The sequence below is a fragment of the Clinocottus analis genome, unplaced genomic scaffold (assembly GCF_023055335.1).
Source record: "Clinocottus analis isolate CAN_PGR_092001 unplaced genomic scaffold, fCliAna1.0.p SCAF_21, whole genome shotgun sequence".
Taxonomy (NCBI): domain Eukaryota; kingdom Metazoa; phylum Chordata; class Actinopteri; order Perciformes; family Cottidae; genus Clinocottus; species Clinocottus analis.
Window position 1 is genome coordinate 2724522 of NW_027175943.1, and position 16930 is coordinate 2741451.

General features: G+C 43.0%; 3 protein-coding genes across 3 annotated transcripts; all 3 read right to left on the reverse strand.

Moving 5' to 3' along the window:
- Nucleotides 1–95: 95 nt before the first annotated feature.
- LOC137792633 (type I phosphatidylinositol 4,5-bisphosphate 4-phosphatase-A-like) lies at nucleotides 96–5803 on the reverse strand. The gene is made up of 7 exons (XM_068588374.1): nucleotides 5542–5803; nucleotides 4161–4342; nucleotides 3692–3798; nucleotides 3235–3346; nucleotides 3078–3130; nucleotides 2894–2984; nucleotides 96–2238 (listed from the first exon to the last, which is right to left on the reverse strand). The coding sequence occupies exons 1-7, from the start codon at nucleotides 5636–5638 to the stop codon at nucleotides 2095–2097; spliced, it is 786 nt and encodes a 261-aa protein (XP_068444475.1). The 5' UTR covers nucleotides 5639–5803; the 3' UTR covers nucleotides 96–2094.
- A 798-nt stretch (nucleotides 5804–6601) lies between these two features.
- Nucleotides 6602–9378, reverse strand: LOC137792504 (macrophage mannose receptor 1-like). The gene is made up of 5 exons (XM_068588232.1): nucleotides 9339–9378; nucleotides 8684–9055; nucleotides 7671–8018; nucleotides 7056–7150; nucleotides 6602–6960 (listed from the first exon to the last, which is right to left on the reverse strand). The coding sequence occupies exons 1-5, from the start codon at nucleotides 9373–9375 to the stop codon at nucleotides 6832–6834; spliced, it is 981 nt and encodes a 326-aa protein (XP_068444333.1). The 5' UTR covers nucleotides 9376–9378; the 3' UTR covers nucleotides 6602–6831.
- Nucleotides 9379–10856: 1478 nt separating this feature from the next.
- On the reverse strand, nucleotides 10857–16234 carry LOC137792434 (E3 ubiquitin-protein ligase TRIM39-like). Its single transcript, XM_068588104.1, has 9 exons — nucleotides 16128–16234; nucleotides 15833–15896; nucleotides 14160–14741; nucleotides 13481–13576; nucleotides 12869–13102; nucleotides 12492–12639; nucleotides 12361–12387; nucleotides 11972–12147; nucleotides 10857–11881 (listed from the first exon to the last, which is right to left on the reverse strand). Exons 3-9 carry the CDS (start codon nucleotides 14736–14738, stop codon nucleotides 11513–11515), a joined length of 1629 nt encoding a protein of 542 aa, XP_068444205.1. The 5' UTR covers nucleotides 14739–14741; nucleotides 15833–15896; nucleotides 16128–16234; the 3' UTR covers nucleotides 10857–11512.
- Between the last annotated feature and the right edge of the window lie 696 nt (nucleotides 16235–16930).

The window sequence follows — 16930 nt, forward strand, 5'->3', positions numbered from 1 at the left end:
GATTTTAAATGATCTATTTACTCGTTTGTCAAAAGGAAATGTTTGAATGTAAATAAATATAATTTCTGCTTGCATTCCTTTTTTTGTTTTTATCTTCAATCCATAATGTGGAAAAAATGGAAATCCCCATTTATTAGTTTATTGGAAAAGAGAAATAATTAAGATGTGCATTTCACACGTTTATACACATTCTCATTTGTTTAATAGAGAATATTCTTTGTTTTGGGTTCTAACCTGCTTGCAGACAATCGTGATTATTTTTCATGATTTACAACCTGAAAATATTTCAAAGCAACCAAACCTTTGTTATTAAAACAAATAAACAACTTCTGGTCAGTTCATACACGATCATGGGACCAAAGAGTATTGAAGGTCCACCGTGAACATTTACTCATTTCTTTGCACTAATTTGCTGAATATTAAAAAAAAAAACACTAAATATTCAGTAATTTATTGAGAAAAAAAATGCAAAAAACTGTCGTATACACAACCTATAATTGAAAAGAGTCAGAGGACGTTGTTAAAAGTATTACTTTGTTTTCACAATATACAAAAAAAGAAAACCACAAACCACCAAAAAAACAACACACAGTAGTAGTACATCAGTACAATGTAGTGCAACGTGTTTTACAGTCAGCGAGTACTTACATTAATCAGCCACAAGGGGGAAACGACGGCTCCGATTATTCTGTACAGTCCGAAATATTAATCCACAAATATTTACACTTCAACAGAGGAAGAGACGCCGACTGGTTTCACTGGTTCGTCAGCTCGATTCAGTTTGATTCAAACAAGACAAGAGGCCAATTAAAAAGAGAGGAGATACTTCAAAAAATATCAGTTGTTACAGTGATCCAAATAGGTAAAACAGCACTTTTTAGTTAAAAGTTTAGCGGATATGAAGAGATTTGATATGAATTGTACAAATAAATAAAACAACACAAGTACATTAAATCAAATACACAAATATGAGATGCTCTGAACGCTGAATTGCTAAGAGACCTTTTTTTTTTTTTTTTAGAAAATGCCGCTTACTCTGAATTAATGCCAATTAATTCATGTACATCAATTACATTTCCTCATGATTTTATCTAGTTATCTGATTAATAATGCCCCAAAAAGCACAACATGGATTTTTTTTTACACTAAGCAAATCAGATGTAAAGCTTTGAAACAGTGAGTTTCCATGTTTTTATGCTAAGCTAAGCTAACTGGCTGTTATCTGCATTTTTTCCCCAAAATCCCAACAACATTTAATTACAAAAGAGTCATTTATTGTATTTACTAGTATAGAGAGTAATAACAGAAGAAAAACTATGGGTTTAGTCATTTAAAGAACGACGAGGAAATGAGCTCATGTTTCTCGAGGTACTCAGTGCTCTGGGATCGGGATTCATTATGGATTTCCCGCCAATTTGGTACGATTATACAGCGTAACGTCTCACTACAACACCTCCCGACTGTTCTTTATATTTGATATTATTTTATATGATGGAGGGGCTGAAAAACTACAACCCGTTAACATTATAGGGTTGTGAATGCTTTGAAAGAACATTTGATAAGACTACCAGGTCAAAAAAGCAAATAATTTAAATGTTTTTTCTACATCTTTATCGCAAACTACATTTCTTTTTCCCCTTCTGTTAACCTCTTTGCAAACAACCCTCCAAAGTTTGTGATAAAACAAAAAAACACGTCGTTCTTATTATGACGATTCTTGGGCAATCGCCCCTTTGCTAAGTCCCGCCCCTGTAACACAGGACTGGCCAATCATAGCCCAGCATCAGCCAGCTCCGACCAGGGGTCCAAACAAACTACCCAATATCACGTTTTTTTTTTTGCTTCTCTTCAAATTAAGACAGCTTGACGGAGTAGAAGTAGGGGGCGGGGCTTAGCAAAGGGCCAATTGGCACCGTGAATCCAATCCGGCATGAATGTGAAGTTTTTTTTGTATCTTAACTGCGTCTCATCTTCTCTCTCTTTGTCTCGTCTGGATCTTTTTGGATCTTTCCCTCCTTCGCTTCATCCGCTTGCCCTCTCAGCTACCTTCCTACCTTCTTTTCCCCATTCTCTCCATCTCTCTCTCTCTCTTCTCTACGTGACGTTGGATATGGGGTCGCTGATTCTCAGACACCTCCAGTAGATGGTTCTTGCCATGGTGAACAGAGCGAGCAGCACCAGCAGCGCCCACGAGACGTAGATCCCTCTGGAGCTCTGGGCGGGTTTCCACGTACCGACCTGAACGACAGACAGATTACAATCACGTCATGACTTCAACCCCCAAATGTTCTGAGGAAGCGCACTCGTTCTCTAAAGCCAAAAAAACATACTTTGGTTGAACTTTTTAAGACAAAAAAAGTAAAAATTGTTCATCTGAAGAACAGTTTCTTCTAGGATTAAATGCCGTATGCTGCAGATTTTAAACTTTTGTGTCTATGTCCTGTAAATTCATACTTATCGTATTTCTGATATAGATATCCAAGGGAAAAAATAAAAAGTATTTCCCGCCGTATTTTATAGGAGCAAATACTCGTTAAAACAAAACAGCCAGACTTTGAGATGAATGATAATTTAATGACGACGTCAGGATGAGCCGGTTTAAGGAACACGTGATGAAAAATGTCTGCTTGTCTGGATGCGTTTTAACTCGAGAAAAAGAGGAAGTAAACCGGTGCCGGTGTGTGCTTTCTTTCTTCCTTGATGTGAAGCTTTCTGAGTGTAAACATGCAAAACAAGTTTCCACTAGATTTTCCCTTCACGGCCCACTGAAAACCTTGAAAATTCAAAAATCGAGACTGCAGTTTGTTCTACGAGCAGCTGAGAAGTTTCCCTTACTCACTGACAACGCTGTCTACACACACACACACACACACACACACACACGAACACACACCATAAGTCCTGCAGTGGAGGCGGCCAGGACCACAAACAGCATGAAGCACAATAAGCTCCTCCTCCTGGGGTACCGCGGACCAATAGAAGAGCTGGAAATACAAAATAAAAAAAGCGGGATAAAGTTAAATAAAATTAAAAAAACAGAGCCGCTTCTTTTACGGGGAAGTTGTTGAGGCTCTTACACTTTTCGGCAGTGTGGACATCGGGCCAACGTCCGGTCAGAAAACTCTGTCCACTGGAAGAGAAACAGGAAGTGAAATCTGCACCGTCGGTCACAATGTCCTCAGTCTGTGTGTGTGTGTGTGTGTGTGTGTGTGTGTGTGTGTGTGTGTGTCATACCAGGAATGTGTTGGAGCAGTGTCCACAGATGACCCTGATGCCGACGGGCTGATGCTGCGGTTCAGGACTTTCTCTGCCGATGTGAACGGGGCCCAGGTTGATGACGCGTTTACTGGCAGGAAACAAAGAGGAGGACAGATGATTTAAATCCACTGGGAGCCGATGGCGCTTAAGACCAAGAACCACGGCAAACTCCTACTTTACCGGCATGAGGAACAAGAGCGCTGTGAGAAGAGTCTTGTTGCTCATGCGGCAGCTCAAAGCGACTCTAAACGTATGCTAATGTTTCTCCAATGCTAAGAATAAGCTACCGTTCACTTTACAATAAGATAACATGTGTTGTGCTTCTACAGCTGGTTTCTTATTGCAGCTGCATGTTTTGAGTGGCTGTTTGGACGAACGTCTCCTTCATGAGATTGCAAGATAAAAATAATCCCGTGGCGTTCCTGCGTCTCACCAGTACGGCCTCGGACAGGCGATCCTCTGCGACGTGACTTTGCAGATCAGGAGACAGTTGCACGGACAGCGGACGTACTTCTTTCCAACGGGGGCGTTCTTGATCGGCTACGGGGAGGCAAAGAGGACAGAAGCGTAAGGAAACGTTAAAACACACCCTTTTTTTCATGTCAGCATTGAGAGTTTAAATAGTTTGCAGTTTAGTTTTGAGCTCATCAGCGGAAAGACTTCCGGAGACAGGAAGTACGAGACATGAAACACTCGGTCGGGAGTTTTATGGTCGTTCTGAACCTCTAGACACTCTCAGATTGTTGGAAAGATGGTAGAAGGCTCACAAAATTACAATCTGTTATTACATTTTTAATCGATTTTATTTCATAATTCAGATTCTAACATCAGATTAAAAATGTCGCATTCCCACTACAGAAAACTAAAGAGAACAAACGTAAAAACCAGATGTATAATCTCACCGTGGCTTCGTTGCAGATGCCGCACTTCACCACGTGCTGGTGTGTCTTGCCCTCCACCGATATGGCGCTCTGGCAGACGCGGCAGCTGATGACCGGAGCGCTGCTGCTGTCCGGGCTGCCCTGCGGCGAGTACGGGGGCGGAGGCTCGCCGGGTGCAACCGAGCTGGGGAACGGCGCCAAAGCTATGAGAGAGAGAGAGAGAGAGAGAGAGAGAGAGAGAGAGAGAGAGAGAGAGAGAGAGAGAGAGAGAGAGAGAGAGAGAGAGATCAGATTTACCTATCTAAGTTTTGGCATCAACCACATCATTATCGTGACGTTATCAGAGTAACGCCCAGAAGGACAAACTTTGTGTAAGACGTGGAAAGAAGGAGGAAGTAAATGCTCACTTGTTTTTTTTCTTCCTTTGATTAATTGAGTAATCTTTGTCTCTTTTTGTTTGATACATGTTTGTTTATTATTATGAAGTGAATGTGAACAACTAATCAATGAATCAACTGAGATGTATAACAATAATAATTTCATATTTCACACTGTTTGGTTGAGGCAAACAGAATGTCTGGTTGAACTTTGACCTTTTGGTCCACAAACAGAGAACTACCACGAAACTCACCACCGATCAGTTTTGGTTCTTCTTAATCAAACCGGACATTTGAGTTCAGTTTCATGAGACACTTTCTCTTCTATGCTAATTATTTTACTACGAAGTATATAGTTGCTGAAGCAACTATATACTTAGATTTCACTACATCTCAGAGGTACATATTGTACTTTTTACTACAACTCAGAGGTAAATATTGTACTTTTTACTATAATACATCTCAGAGGTACATATTGTACTTTTTACTACATCTCAGAGGTACATATTGTACTTTTTACTACATCTCAGAGGTAGATAATAGTACTTAAAATTAACACAATCTACAGCAGTAAAATGAAACATAAGCAGGAGTAATATCCATAAAACCCTCATATAAATGCGTCAGTAGATTTTGCTCATAATACTTAGATATTATGATTGATAAGTTTTCAGTTGTGGTCTTTGTACTTTTACTTTAGTAAATAATTAATCCACTTCTGCTTATAATATACATGTGCATGTGTCTGCACTGTGGCAGCATAAACACGTAGCTGTACGTGATTAAAAACACATAAAACGTGTCATATGTATATTTTCGTGAGTTAAATCTCGCTGTTTGTTATTGTAACTTCAGTATTTATAGCTAGCGTAGCTCGCGCGCGCACTCAACCTAGCGCGAGCTAACGTTGCTCCACGAGTTGACGGTTTTCTCCAACATAAATACACAATTAAACACTTAAATTCGGCTGTAATGACCCCTCCGGGGACCGCGCGGCCCCGGCGGGAGGACAGCAGCTGACGTACTCTGAGCCGTGTATCCGTGCAGGCTGCCGCCGGGAGAGACGCCGTTGGTGCCGTCGTGCTGCTCGGACAGCAGCGGCGACCGCTCCCCGTCCTCCATCGCTGCCGCGCGGCCTCGAGAAGAGTCTCTTCGCCGTGAAGAAGGAAGTCCTGAGATGTGTTTTCTCCTGATGGCGTCGCTGACCCCGCCGTTTAAAAAAAAAAAAAAAAAGCCCGTCACTCAGTGGGTTTGGGTATTAGAGGTCCACATGACACGGCGAGAACACGGAGGGCGGAAGCGATGTAACGAAAACATCGTGTCACGTGACAGGGGAAGCTGCGTCACGGCCGCAATGGACACGCGCGTTCGACCAATCAGAGAGCTCGGTTTGGATGGGCGGGTTCACGGACTCCCGTCGAGCCGTTAAACAGCCGGGGCCGCGTCCCAACACTAATACACACCGTCCTTTACTGGGTGTTTAGTACCTTTTCAGAGCCCCCATTATTCCAACGTATGATACAAAACCCAATTAACATAGTTAAACTCTTTTTTTTACATTAGTACATTTAAAGAGCTGCATTTTAGTCGCAAAAATGTTCTGTTTATTAAAGCAGCGCTTATGAAAACAAAGCCAATTAGAAAATAACAGCTACATTTAATCAGGTGAGTTTTGACTGCAGTTTTGAAAAAGAGGACACCCTCAGCAACCTTGAAGGAAAATGTAAAAGACCCATATCGAGTCGACTGTCTCTGTCCATGGTGCTGAACACAGACAGTCAGACAGTGAATGTTAATGTGTGTGTGGAGATGTTTCAGGGTATGATCAGAAAAACAGACTTGTGTTCAGCTTTGTGACGATTGCAAAGCTGATACAAGAGGGATTTAATATTTAGCTTGAGAAGAAATGTTCTTATGGTGGATATTTGGACACAGATACATGTTTTGGTACTGATCAGGATGCAAAGCAAAATGCAAAATGTTGTCACTCCTTGGACAAATAAAATCCATCTGCGTTTCAACAAAAAGTTACACATTTTTTGATTTTATCACATCAAATATTTAATATTGTATTTTTGCATCTAGTGGTTACATCAACTAAAAAAACACAATGGATATAATAAACACTTCATCAACTAGCATTAATTAGAATATGTACAGATGAACTGGGAGCAACAGAACTTTTAAGAAGAAATTGGCATTATACAATAAAAAATATGAAGTATCTGTTATGCAGATATCAAACCAAAGCTAAGAGGATCACACACACACACACACACACACACACAATATGTATATATAATGTGACGTGTGAGTCACGGGTCACACTCTTCTTCACTTGCTTCTGCCTCCTCTTCTTCGATTGTTTCCGCCTTCTGTGGGTGCTTACTCCAGCTCAGTTTGACATCTACAGTTGCTCCGTTATCGCTCAGCTTCTTCTGCATCTACGGAGACATAAAAGGTGACTTCAATGTGCAACATCATCAACATCATCACCACTTTATTCAAGCTGCAAGGAATTCCTCAAAGGTTAAGTCACCGATTTCAAGATGGACTCCAACACAGCCGGGTCCGTCATGTTCACAGAGGAGTCGGCGATCAGCTTCAGTGCCACCGTGCGTTTCATCACTGCATCTGGACAGAACAGAGGAGGGAACAATGTATGTTTTTTCATTCCCTAGGGTCCCTTAATATGGCGACCCTTTTGTATCAGCCCACAAGGTAACAATCAAGAAAAAAGAACACAAAAAAACATGTCAGGTATCAAATTAAACTTAAAAATCAGGGCTACAATAACATATAATCCCTGTGTACGATCTCTAAACGCAACTCAAACAATAAATTGGATTAGGAGTTAGTGTTACGGCTTAAAGGGCTCCACACAGCTTGCATGCTTTAAGAGTAATAATGCACTCTGAAGGGTCCTGATGTAGAAAATAATGGAGCTCCTCCACAAAATATTTGTACATACACAAGACATTACAAACCAATTTTTACCAGTGTAGCAGAAAAAAGGGTATTTTTTAGCACAATCCTCAGGCTCCAGACAGCCTGCGTGCTATAAGAGTGATAATGCACTCTGAAGGGTCCCAATATAGAAAATAATGAAGCTCCTCCCCAAAATAATCGTGACATTATGAACCGTTTCTTTTACCATCGTAACAGAAAAAGGGCAGTTTTTCAGCACAATCTCCTGCTGTTATCCCGAGAGGTTTGCCGTTGACCTTGAGCACGGCGCAGTCCCCGGGTCCTGTCGGCGAGGGCTGCCCCGGGACCCAGGGCACGAACGAGGGTTGGCTCCCATCGGACCACGCCCAGGACGCCCCCGTCAGCCCGATCCAGACCGGGTCCTCGGTCGCCATCCTCCGCAGCTCCTCGTTCTCGAGCCGGTTCCTCACGCGGGCCAGGTCCGTGTGCTGATTCCTGCAGTGAGCCTGAGCGGAGAGCCAGTCCATGGAGCGGTTCACCCAAGAGAACCGCTCAGAGGAAGTCGTTATGGATTCTGCAAAAGAAAACGTTCAGTCAGTCGCTGGAGGGTCGGGAACTTTAGATGATGGTTATGATCTCATTTAGGAATGCACGATGTATCAGTGAAATGTTTTATTGTCATATATATGATGTATTAGTACAACATGAGACCTGATAGACTATGTGCACACCATTCATTCATATATATAATAGTTTTTTAGTCGGTTCAATATGGAGGATGATGATTTATGTCTGATTCATGTTCATGTTTTCTGTCCTCGTCTGATTGTTCGTATAGTTTGGTAGTTATGCAAGTTTTTTGTTGTCTAGTTTGAGGTGTAACTTGTATGAAAAGACCTGATAGACATCCTGAGAATGAGGCATGATACTTTCTGATGCTAATCAAATACATTGTAAAAAAAAACGTAGAACCGATAAATTCAATAAATAATGTTACATTTACATCTTTTGCATTGTCTTGGCTGTCATTTGAGGAGAAATAAAGACATGAAAAACTATAAAAACCCTTTAATATACACATACACAAATCATTTATTTAACTTTCAACATGTGACTCTTAAAACTCAACAAGTTGCCAATGAAATATGAATTTCTTTGGCAAATTTCACTTGTTGTTGTTGCATCACAGTGTTTAGACCGGACAGCGCCGCAGGCACAAAACCATACTCAGGAGTTTACCGTCGTAGCAGGAGAAGTTCAGACTGCTGCTGCAGTCCGTAGCGAACCAGTCTCCGCTCGCTGCAATGCTCCCGCAGTAATGTGGTTGATCTTGAGGTTCGGCCCTCGTCCACTTCCAGAAGGTCTGTTCTCCCGCTTTGTGGTCGTCGGCGTCCGACAGCGACCAGCCCCAGCTCCTGTACAAACCCAGGAAGGCGTACGACACCCCGGACTTAACCAGAGCAGGGAGTTTCTCCAGATCCTCCTCGTCGTTGACGGCGGCCAAATCGGTGTGTTTGTCTCGGCAGTACAGCCGAGCGGCGAGCCAAGTCCTGGGTTCAGGGACGAAGCTGTACAGACGGTGTTGAAGAGAAGAAGAGACGTGGAACGGACCTGCAGACAAGTTAAAGAAGTGCTGAGACGGTTTGAGAATGTAAAAGGTCTGCATTCAAAGTACAGAAGTATAGTGAGATGCAATTATGCAGTTTGATAATGTAAAATCTTAATCTGAAAAGTAACTAAGCTGTTGAATAAATCACTCCAGTATAGTACAACAAGCCCAACATGCAGAGCATTTGAGCAGCCACTGCACCATGCAAAGTGAAGGCTTCAGAGCGCACACTTGATTTGCATGTGAAATAAGAAGAAGATCATACTGTTGATGTTCATAGCTCACCTGAGAGGAACAAAATGCCCCAAAATCTCCACTCCATGGTCTCCAGTTCCTATAAGGACAAAACAAAACAAGTTATTGATTTATAAAATTAAAAAATACAAAGAAATGAATACAAGTAACTCAGTGTGTGCTAAAGTTTGAAAATCAATGTCTTTTGTTGCATGTTTTTGGTTTCCTGTTTTGTTGTAACGTGCTTTTATTTTGAAAGCCAAAAAATCTGGTTGAACCGGAAGTAGGAATGCGCCGTTTAACGGCTAAAATTAAGTTTTTAACGGTCAATTCTGAATGAATAAAGAAACAGTTTATTATTATTACTCCTCTGAAGAGGAACAAGTTCTTACGTTGGTTTTGTAATGAAGTTAGTTTTAGTAAAAAATAAAACACATTTAAAAATCATCAGTTAAAGTCCTAGATCATCTGTCAGAGGAGTACACTACAATATATACATATATATATATATATATATATATATATATATATATATATATATATATATATATATATATATATATATATATATATATATATATATATATATACATATCTTCAAGACAAATAACGTCATCATATTCTTGTGTTGATAGTAAAACTCACCTGTGATGGAGAAAGCAGGTGATGTCTATCAGGAGAACCCGACTCGTCTGCTCTTGTTCTTTGCATCTTGATTTTAAAGCAACGTGCATGAATATTCAAAACAGGAGCTGCCTGTGCTTTCACCCCCGTGTGTCTGGTTTCCTCATTTCCTAGTTAAATGCTGCTCTGATCAATATGAGCATTTTAACAATGGATGTAAAAGATAAGACACAAAACTTACATGTATATTTGTTACATGCAGTTTTGAAAGTAGTAGTTTTGTGTATAGATGTGCAAAATATGTATCAAGGGATGTACAAAAATTCACAGTATGAAGTATAAAAATAATATTGAAACGTACTGAGATTAAAGTTTATAAAGTGTGCGTTAATGAGATGTGTAGACGTTAATGTGTAGCGTCTATTTGGGGAGGTTGACAATAAATAAATGTGTATATTATCGGCATCAATGGCTTTAAGGTGACAAGAGGGCTCAGCACCAGGTATTATGAATTAAAGATATTAATATGTAGTATTGATTTTCTTCGTGAAGGAGTAGAGACCAAAACAGAGCTAAAAAAGGTGATTGGATATTGGACTTGTGTCCATTATGTGGCCAGAAACACTTCTCCAAATGATTGATGATGATGTAAATAGGCAATCCATTCGTTGACACATTAGTCATTGCAGCTTTATATAAAAAATGTGTCACTGTGCAACTTGTATTGCTGCTCCCAAATAGTTAAAAAAAAAAGCCATGAATGCAGCTTGAAGCTAAAGTGGTTGCACTGATTATCAAAGTGTCTCTCGGATGCTTCCTTCCTCTTCCTCCCCGCATGGTTTGCCGCGCGTCCTCTAAGAATGCAAAGCACATGGAAACACGGACGGTCTGCTTGGACGGATGCAAAGGGTTTTTGCAAAACAGCAAAGGCTTCTGGGTCCTGAGTAAAACAAGTTTAATTTTATTGCATGAGCAAATCAACGTAGAAACACAGATTGAAACATGCCGACGTTATTCTCATGACATTGTTGATCATCGAGGTTAAAGCTGGAATCATTAATCTGACGTTGTCAATGTTGAATCCAGTTAAAAGTGTGTGTAATAGGTCATGAACTGGTTTTGTGGCTTCATGCATTGCTCAAAGGTCTCAGGGGGTAAACAGTCCGGTATTAGTTTATTTTGTGAGGAGACAGGACTGGTTTCAAATGAAAGCAAATGATAAAACAAACTCAAAGTATGCCACCAATTGGCAAACTTAAATCAATCAGCAAACCTGTACTTTGTGCTCTGGACTCTACGGGCTTCGCCCTCAGAAGTCGCCGATCAACACAAATTAAGTGTTGTGTCTTTGTGGCTTTGCCGGCAACTTTTTGCATGCGGTTTTCTCTGGAAACTGGAATAGTTGCGTATGAACCTCTGCAGTTCAGAAGCAGTGATGCTAAAAGGTTTAGAGTTCTGTGTTGAGGGTGTGGACGGACAAGCAGTAGAAACCCCGACACCGAGGAGACAAGACGGACTATCGGATACCGAATCAGTTCTACGAGTTCTGCAAGTCCTTCGGAAACAATCCTCATCCTCGAGTCCACGTGTCGCGATTGTGGTTAAAGATGATTCACGTCCGTGATAACCAATGCGCCCATATTTTTCCCGTCGTCGAAAACCCCCGGGCTGAAGAAGGGGAAGATCCTCTCGGAGAACAGGCACCCGCTGAAGGTGTAGATGTGAGACCTGGCATCGGCGTCGAAGAACGACACGTTCCCGTCCTCGTAATCCGTCAGCACTCCGATCGTCTGCGGCTTTCGCTGGAGCGGCAGGAGGACCGAGGGGGAGTCCAGCGCGCGGTACTCTTCCCCGGCCCTCAGCCGCACCGTCCAGTAGCCGTTCTCCGGCTTGGAGGTGATCATCCCCTTCCTGTTGACGGACTCCTTGACCACGCCGAGGTCCCAGAAGGTCTTCGACCCCACCGCGACCTTGAACGACAAAAAGCGAGAGGTGAGTTGACTCTGAGCGCCGTCCGCCAATCAAATCGATCCGTCGTCGAACCCGAGACGTCCACCGACCTGGAAGTAGAACCTCCCGGACAGGAAGCCCCGCTTGGCCAGAACGCAGATGACGGGGTCGAAGCGTTGGGGGTTGTCCGGCACGACGTGCAGCAGCTCGCCGCGGCCCGCCTGCTTCCCGTCGGCTGACAGGACGATGTTTGGATGGGCCGTGTCCGGGTCTAGAACCACTTCGACTGGGGGGGATGGAAAGTATCTGTTAAGTCACATCATTCATTATTTTAAGGACAATCTTTGCGTTTTCGTGACACAACCACAAGAGGGCAGCAAAATCCAAACATTTAAAGTCCAACCATATTATTTTAACATTGTTATTGTTATTATAAAGCGATCCAACATACCACAATGCATTTAACCTGACTCCATATATATGTTGAGTGAGGTCTTACCTCCGTATTTCTGCATCTTCTTCATCTCTGAAGACAAATTAAATATTTTTCAGTTAAAAAACTAAATTGAATTGACAAGTTTGACGTTGATATTTCATGATTAGTTACAGGACTCCTTCATTTCCCTTTACCTTCCTTCTTCAGGACGTCCAGTTCGCCGGTCAGGGCGTCGTCCAGCTTGGACAGCGCCGCCCTCAGCGTCCCGACGCAGAGCTCGGGGCTCACGCCGATCTCCGTCCACTCTCTGGTGGGAGGAGGACACATGAGAGAGGAAGACTTCTGCCAGAGAGAGACACGGAGGAAGAGGAGGATTCAATGTCACTGGATGGATTCTGAGCAGTAAGATTCTTATACATTTTTGCACAAAAAGATAAACTTTTGTCCTTTTTTAGCTCTAAATCTGAGCTACATCTTTATATTTGGCGTCACTCGCCAAAATAAAATCCCTAATAACCTTTCGCTACAGTAATATTCAAGCGTTCCCCACAGGTTAAGGGTTGCTTGTGACCTGCAAGACGTTCAGGTGATCCTCGCTGTCGCCCAAGTCCTCCATCTCGGCGCTTCTCCTCTCGAGTTCGGAGATTTCCCGCTGCAGCTCGTCGACGAGCTCCTGCGCCCTCCTCTCCGTGGCCCTCTGCTTCTCCTTGACCTCGGCGTTGACCTCCGCTCGTCTCTCCTCGACGGAGCGGATCAGCGACGTGAAGAGCCGGTCGCTCTCCTTCACCTCCTTCTCTGCACTCGTCTAAAACGAGAAAAAAAACACATGTGGAAGTGGCACTCAGAGGTTTTTTCCCACACCCTCAAACTATACTCCCTTTAACGTTAATCGGGGATTAAATCTTGTGTTAAATACATTTAAGTCTAGTTTAAGTATTAGATGAAAGTGTTAAAAGACTAATCAAAACAATTCTGCATTCACGTTACAAAGTAATGCGTCATTAATAAGTGCAACGCGATGCTTTTCAGGTGATCTTCACACAGCAAAATGCAATAAAATATCCAACTTTCCTCCCCCTGCAGCTGCATTGCATTCTGGTCCTCAGAAGCTTCTGAGTGATCGTCGAGGAAGATGTTTCGACACTACGACCTAGTTTGTGATCTTACGGTCAAGAGGACTCACGTTGCTGAGCTTCAGACAGCTTTTGATCTCCTCCACTTTCTTCAGGCGCTCCTGGATCATCTGCTGGAAATCCGCCTCGGTCTTCTTCATTTGGACCTGAACGGGCAGAAGAGGAAGGGAAAACCTTCAGGTACGCAGAAGCTAATATGCAGGATTTCATCGCCCGTCGCCAAAGATAGAGATTACAGACGGATTATTTGAAACAGGTGTCTCTCTCTTGGTGACATCATTGGTAATTTGGGATGTTTGTGATGATCCCACACATCTGCACGGTCACCATAATGACTTACTATATCATGTGACAGTCTGTTAATCTACTGCATTACTTCATTATTAACTATTTGTATGTATACTGCGATGTACATACATCACATTATATATTTGTTAACCTGTTTAAATTTAGACTTGCTGACTCGTCACTTTACCTGCTCACTCTGCAAACTCTTTAATTGCTCTAATACGCCTATTTCTGTTCCTATTGCTGTACATATTTATGTTTTTGTGCTGCTGCAACATCTGAATTTCCCCTCTAGGGGTCGATAAAGGCTCATTTCCTCATTTTATTATCAATGCAACGTGTCCTCACACAACAGCGCTTACCAAAAAAGGAACCTTTAATGTGTCTACGTCTTCCTCACACGTCCTGCATCCTGGTCTGTGCGTACAGGCTCGTACGTACCTTCCTCTCCCCGCTCTCCTCCTCCACCGTCACCGCCCGGTGGCCTTTGTGCTCCGTCTCGGTGCAGAACTGGCACACGCACTTCTGCTCGTCCCTGCAGAACATCTCCAGCAGCCTCTGGTGCCTCCTGCACATCCGCTCCTGCAGGTCGCCGACGGGCTCGATCAGCTTGTGCATCATCAGGGTGGCGACCCTCCGGTGGGGCTCCAGGTGGGCCTCGCAGTACGAGGTCAGGCACACCAGGCAGGACTTCAGGGCCCCGACCTGCAGGGAGGTGGCGGCGCAGACGTCGCACGCCACCTCGCCGGGTTTGGCCGAGCGCAGCGGCGAGGCCGCCGAACAGACCGCCATCTGCCTGAACGCGTCCGCCAGCTCTTTCAAGGCCGTGTTGATGCTGATTTCAGGCCGGGAGGCGAACGGTTTGTCGCAGGCGGGGCACTGGCAGACCTCACTGCTGTCCCACACCGTCTGGATGCAGGCCTGGCAGAAGTTGTGTCCGCAGGGCGTCGTGACCGGGTCGGTGAACACCTGCTGGCACACGGTGCACCGGAGCTGTTTTTCTTGCAACATGGAGGCCATTGTCTGCAAAATAAATACACCATAAACTAGTTAAAAAGGGAAGTTAGGCGATCAGTTTGATAGAGGAAGTACACGAGTTGTATGAGTACAGAACAAACACAAACGGGTAGAAAGAGTACTGAACTTCCATCATGAAACGTTCCACATAAAAGCTCTCACAGTGAAAACATCCACATAGCATGCACGTCTTGAAATACAGGACTTTACACCCTGCACTGTTTAACCGGCTTGCTGCATTAGTCATTGTTGTGTGTATTTATCCGAGAAAACACACACGCCCACCTCACTTCCCACAGAAAAGAGAAGCCGCACAATTACACCAGTGCACAAACACCCTGTTACCAATGAAAAAAACACTTTTAACAGTTGTATTAAAATTAGAAATGATGTCATTGTTATTGCTTGCTATGGAAAGAAATCAGAAAACTTAAGAAATGTCTGAGAAATAACAGAACGTTAACTTTTAATAGTAAAAATAAGCATTTCAGTCCTTGTTAGTAAACACTACACTGTAAAAAAAAAAAAAGACAACGAGTACAGGAATGTCATAATTAGGTCAAAAATAAAATGTAAGTTGGCAGAACCTTTGTTGAAACTTGGAAATCTTAGTTAAGTCAAAGTTGAGTAAAAAAAATTGCATCATGTTGCCTTAATATTTTAAGTTTTCCCAATATTTCTTTTACAGTGTAACGAGGCAAAGTTTGGGCAAATGAAGAGCTGCTGAATATAAATGAACAAGGATTTACTGCCCTGCTCAAGGGCAATGCAACAAGCAGGATACCTGCTGACTCTTGAGAGTTAAAGGAGTAGGTTGACACTACAGCTGGTTAGCTTAGCACAAAGTCTGTGAACAGTGAAAAATATCCCTCTGAAACTCCTATTAAATCTGTTTTATGAAATAATCAAAACACTGTAATGATGAAGTACAATAAGCCCCTTAAAATAAACAAAGAATAAGGGTAAAGCTTAAGGCCTTACATACTGCATCAGCTCATCATTAAATACCCATTAAAATATAGTTTTTACATATGAACTTTTTTTGTTGCAACAAAACATACTTATTTCTGCCGTTATTGAGTATTTCTCGTACGTACGTCTCTGAGCTGGAGCCCTTCGGTCACACTCTGGTCCTCGGTGACGGAGCAGGTGACTCTGCTGCTGTGTGAACGAGTGTGAATGAGTGTGAACGCGTTAACAGGGCTATCAGTGAAGCAGGAACACGTAACGTCAACACAGTTACTCATCAGCCTCGAACCCTCCCTCTCCTGAGCCCGCCGACGTTTTCCAGTCACTCTGCTTTACTGCAATTTCCATCACACCCCACTATTAGTTACTATGATGCTCACATGTTGCATCATGTGACATTCATGTGCATGTGTGTGCGCTTACGAGATCACAGGACTACACTGTAGTAGCTCCCACACAGGGGAGGGAGTGTGTTTGCCTGATGGGTGGGGTGCTTTAGAGTCCAATGGTTCACATTTTCCATGCACGACACACCTGAAACACACATAAACCTCAGCCTGAACTGAGGAGCGCTGCAGCTCTGCCTGGCTCTGTAAACATGACACGGTTATGGGTTTTGTCACATGCCTCAGTCCAGGGCATTGTCGACACGCTGGCTCCTTGTAGTGCGCTTGGATGTGGGCCACGAGGAAGGGCACATCAGATCACATGTCTTTATTAAACACACAGTCGGATAATGCCTGGAACCGGACCAATCGCTCATCTACAGATCAAAGATCATGTGACGGGTCCATAAAGTACCAACAGGATGTGCTGTAAATGACTTTAGTAGCAGATGACGATGCATGTTCAACTCGAAAAGGTGCATCCAGGTGTGTCTGCAGCGATCAATGCTCTCTTGTGTGATTAAAATGAATACAACCCACAATTGGCTAACCTTCCCCCAGTCTCGACACCAGTAAGGCGTCATAAACACACTCCATTCTAACTAAAACAACAAACAGTCTTGCCCAAAACTACATTCAACACTACTTGCCAAGCATCTCCGCCAGCCTAGAAAAGACAGAGTGTGTGTTCTGGTGGTTCAGCTAGCTGTTAGCTGTTAGCCAAACACACTGTCCACAATTAGCTAACCCTCCCCCAGTCTAGACACCAGTAAGGCGTCATAAACACACTCCAATTAAACTAAAACACAGTGGTTTAGTTAGCTGTTAGCCTGTAACAAA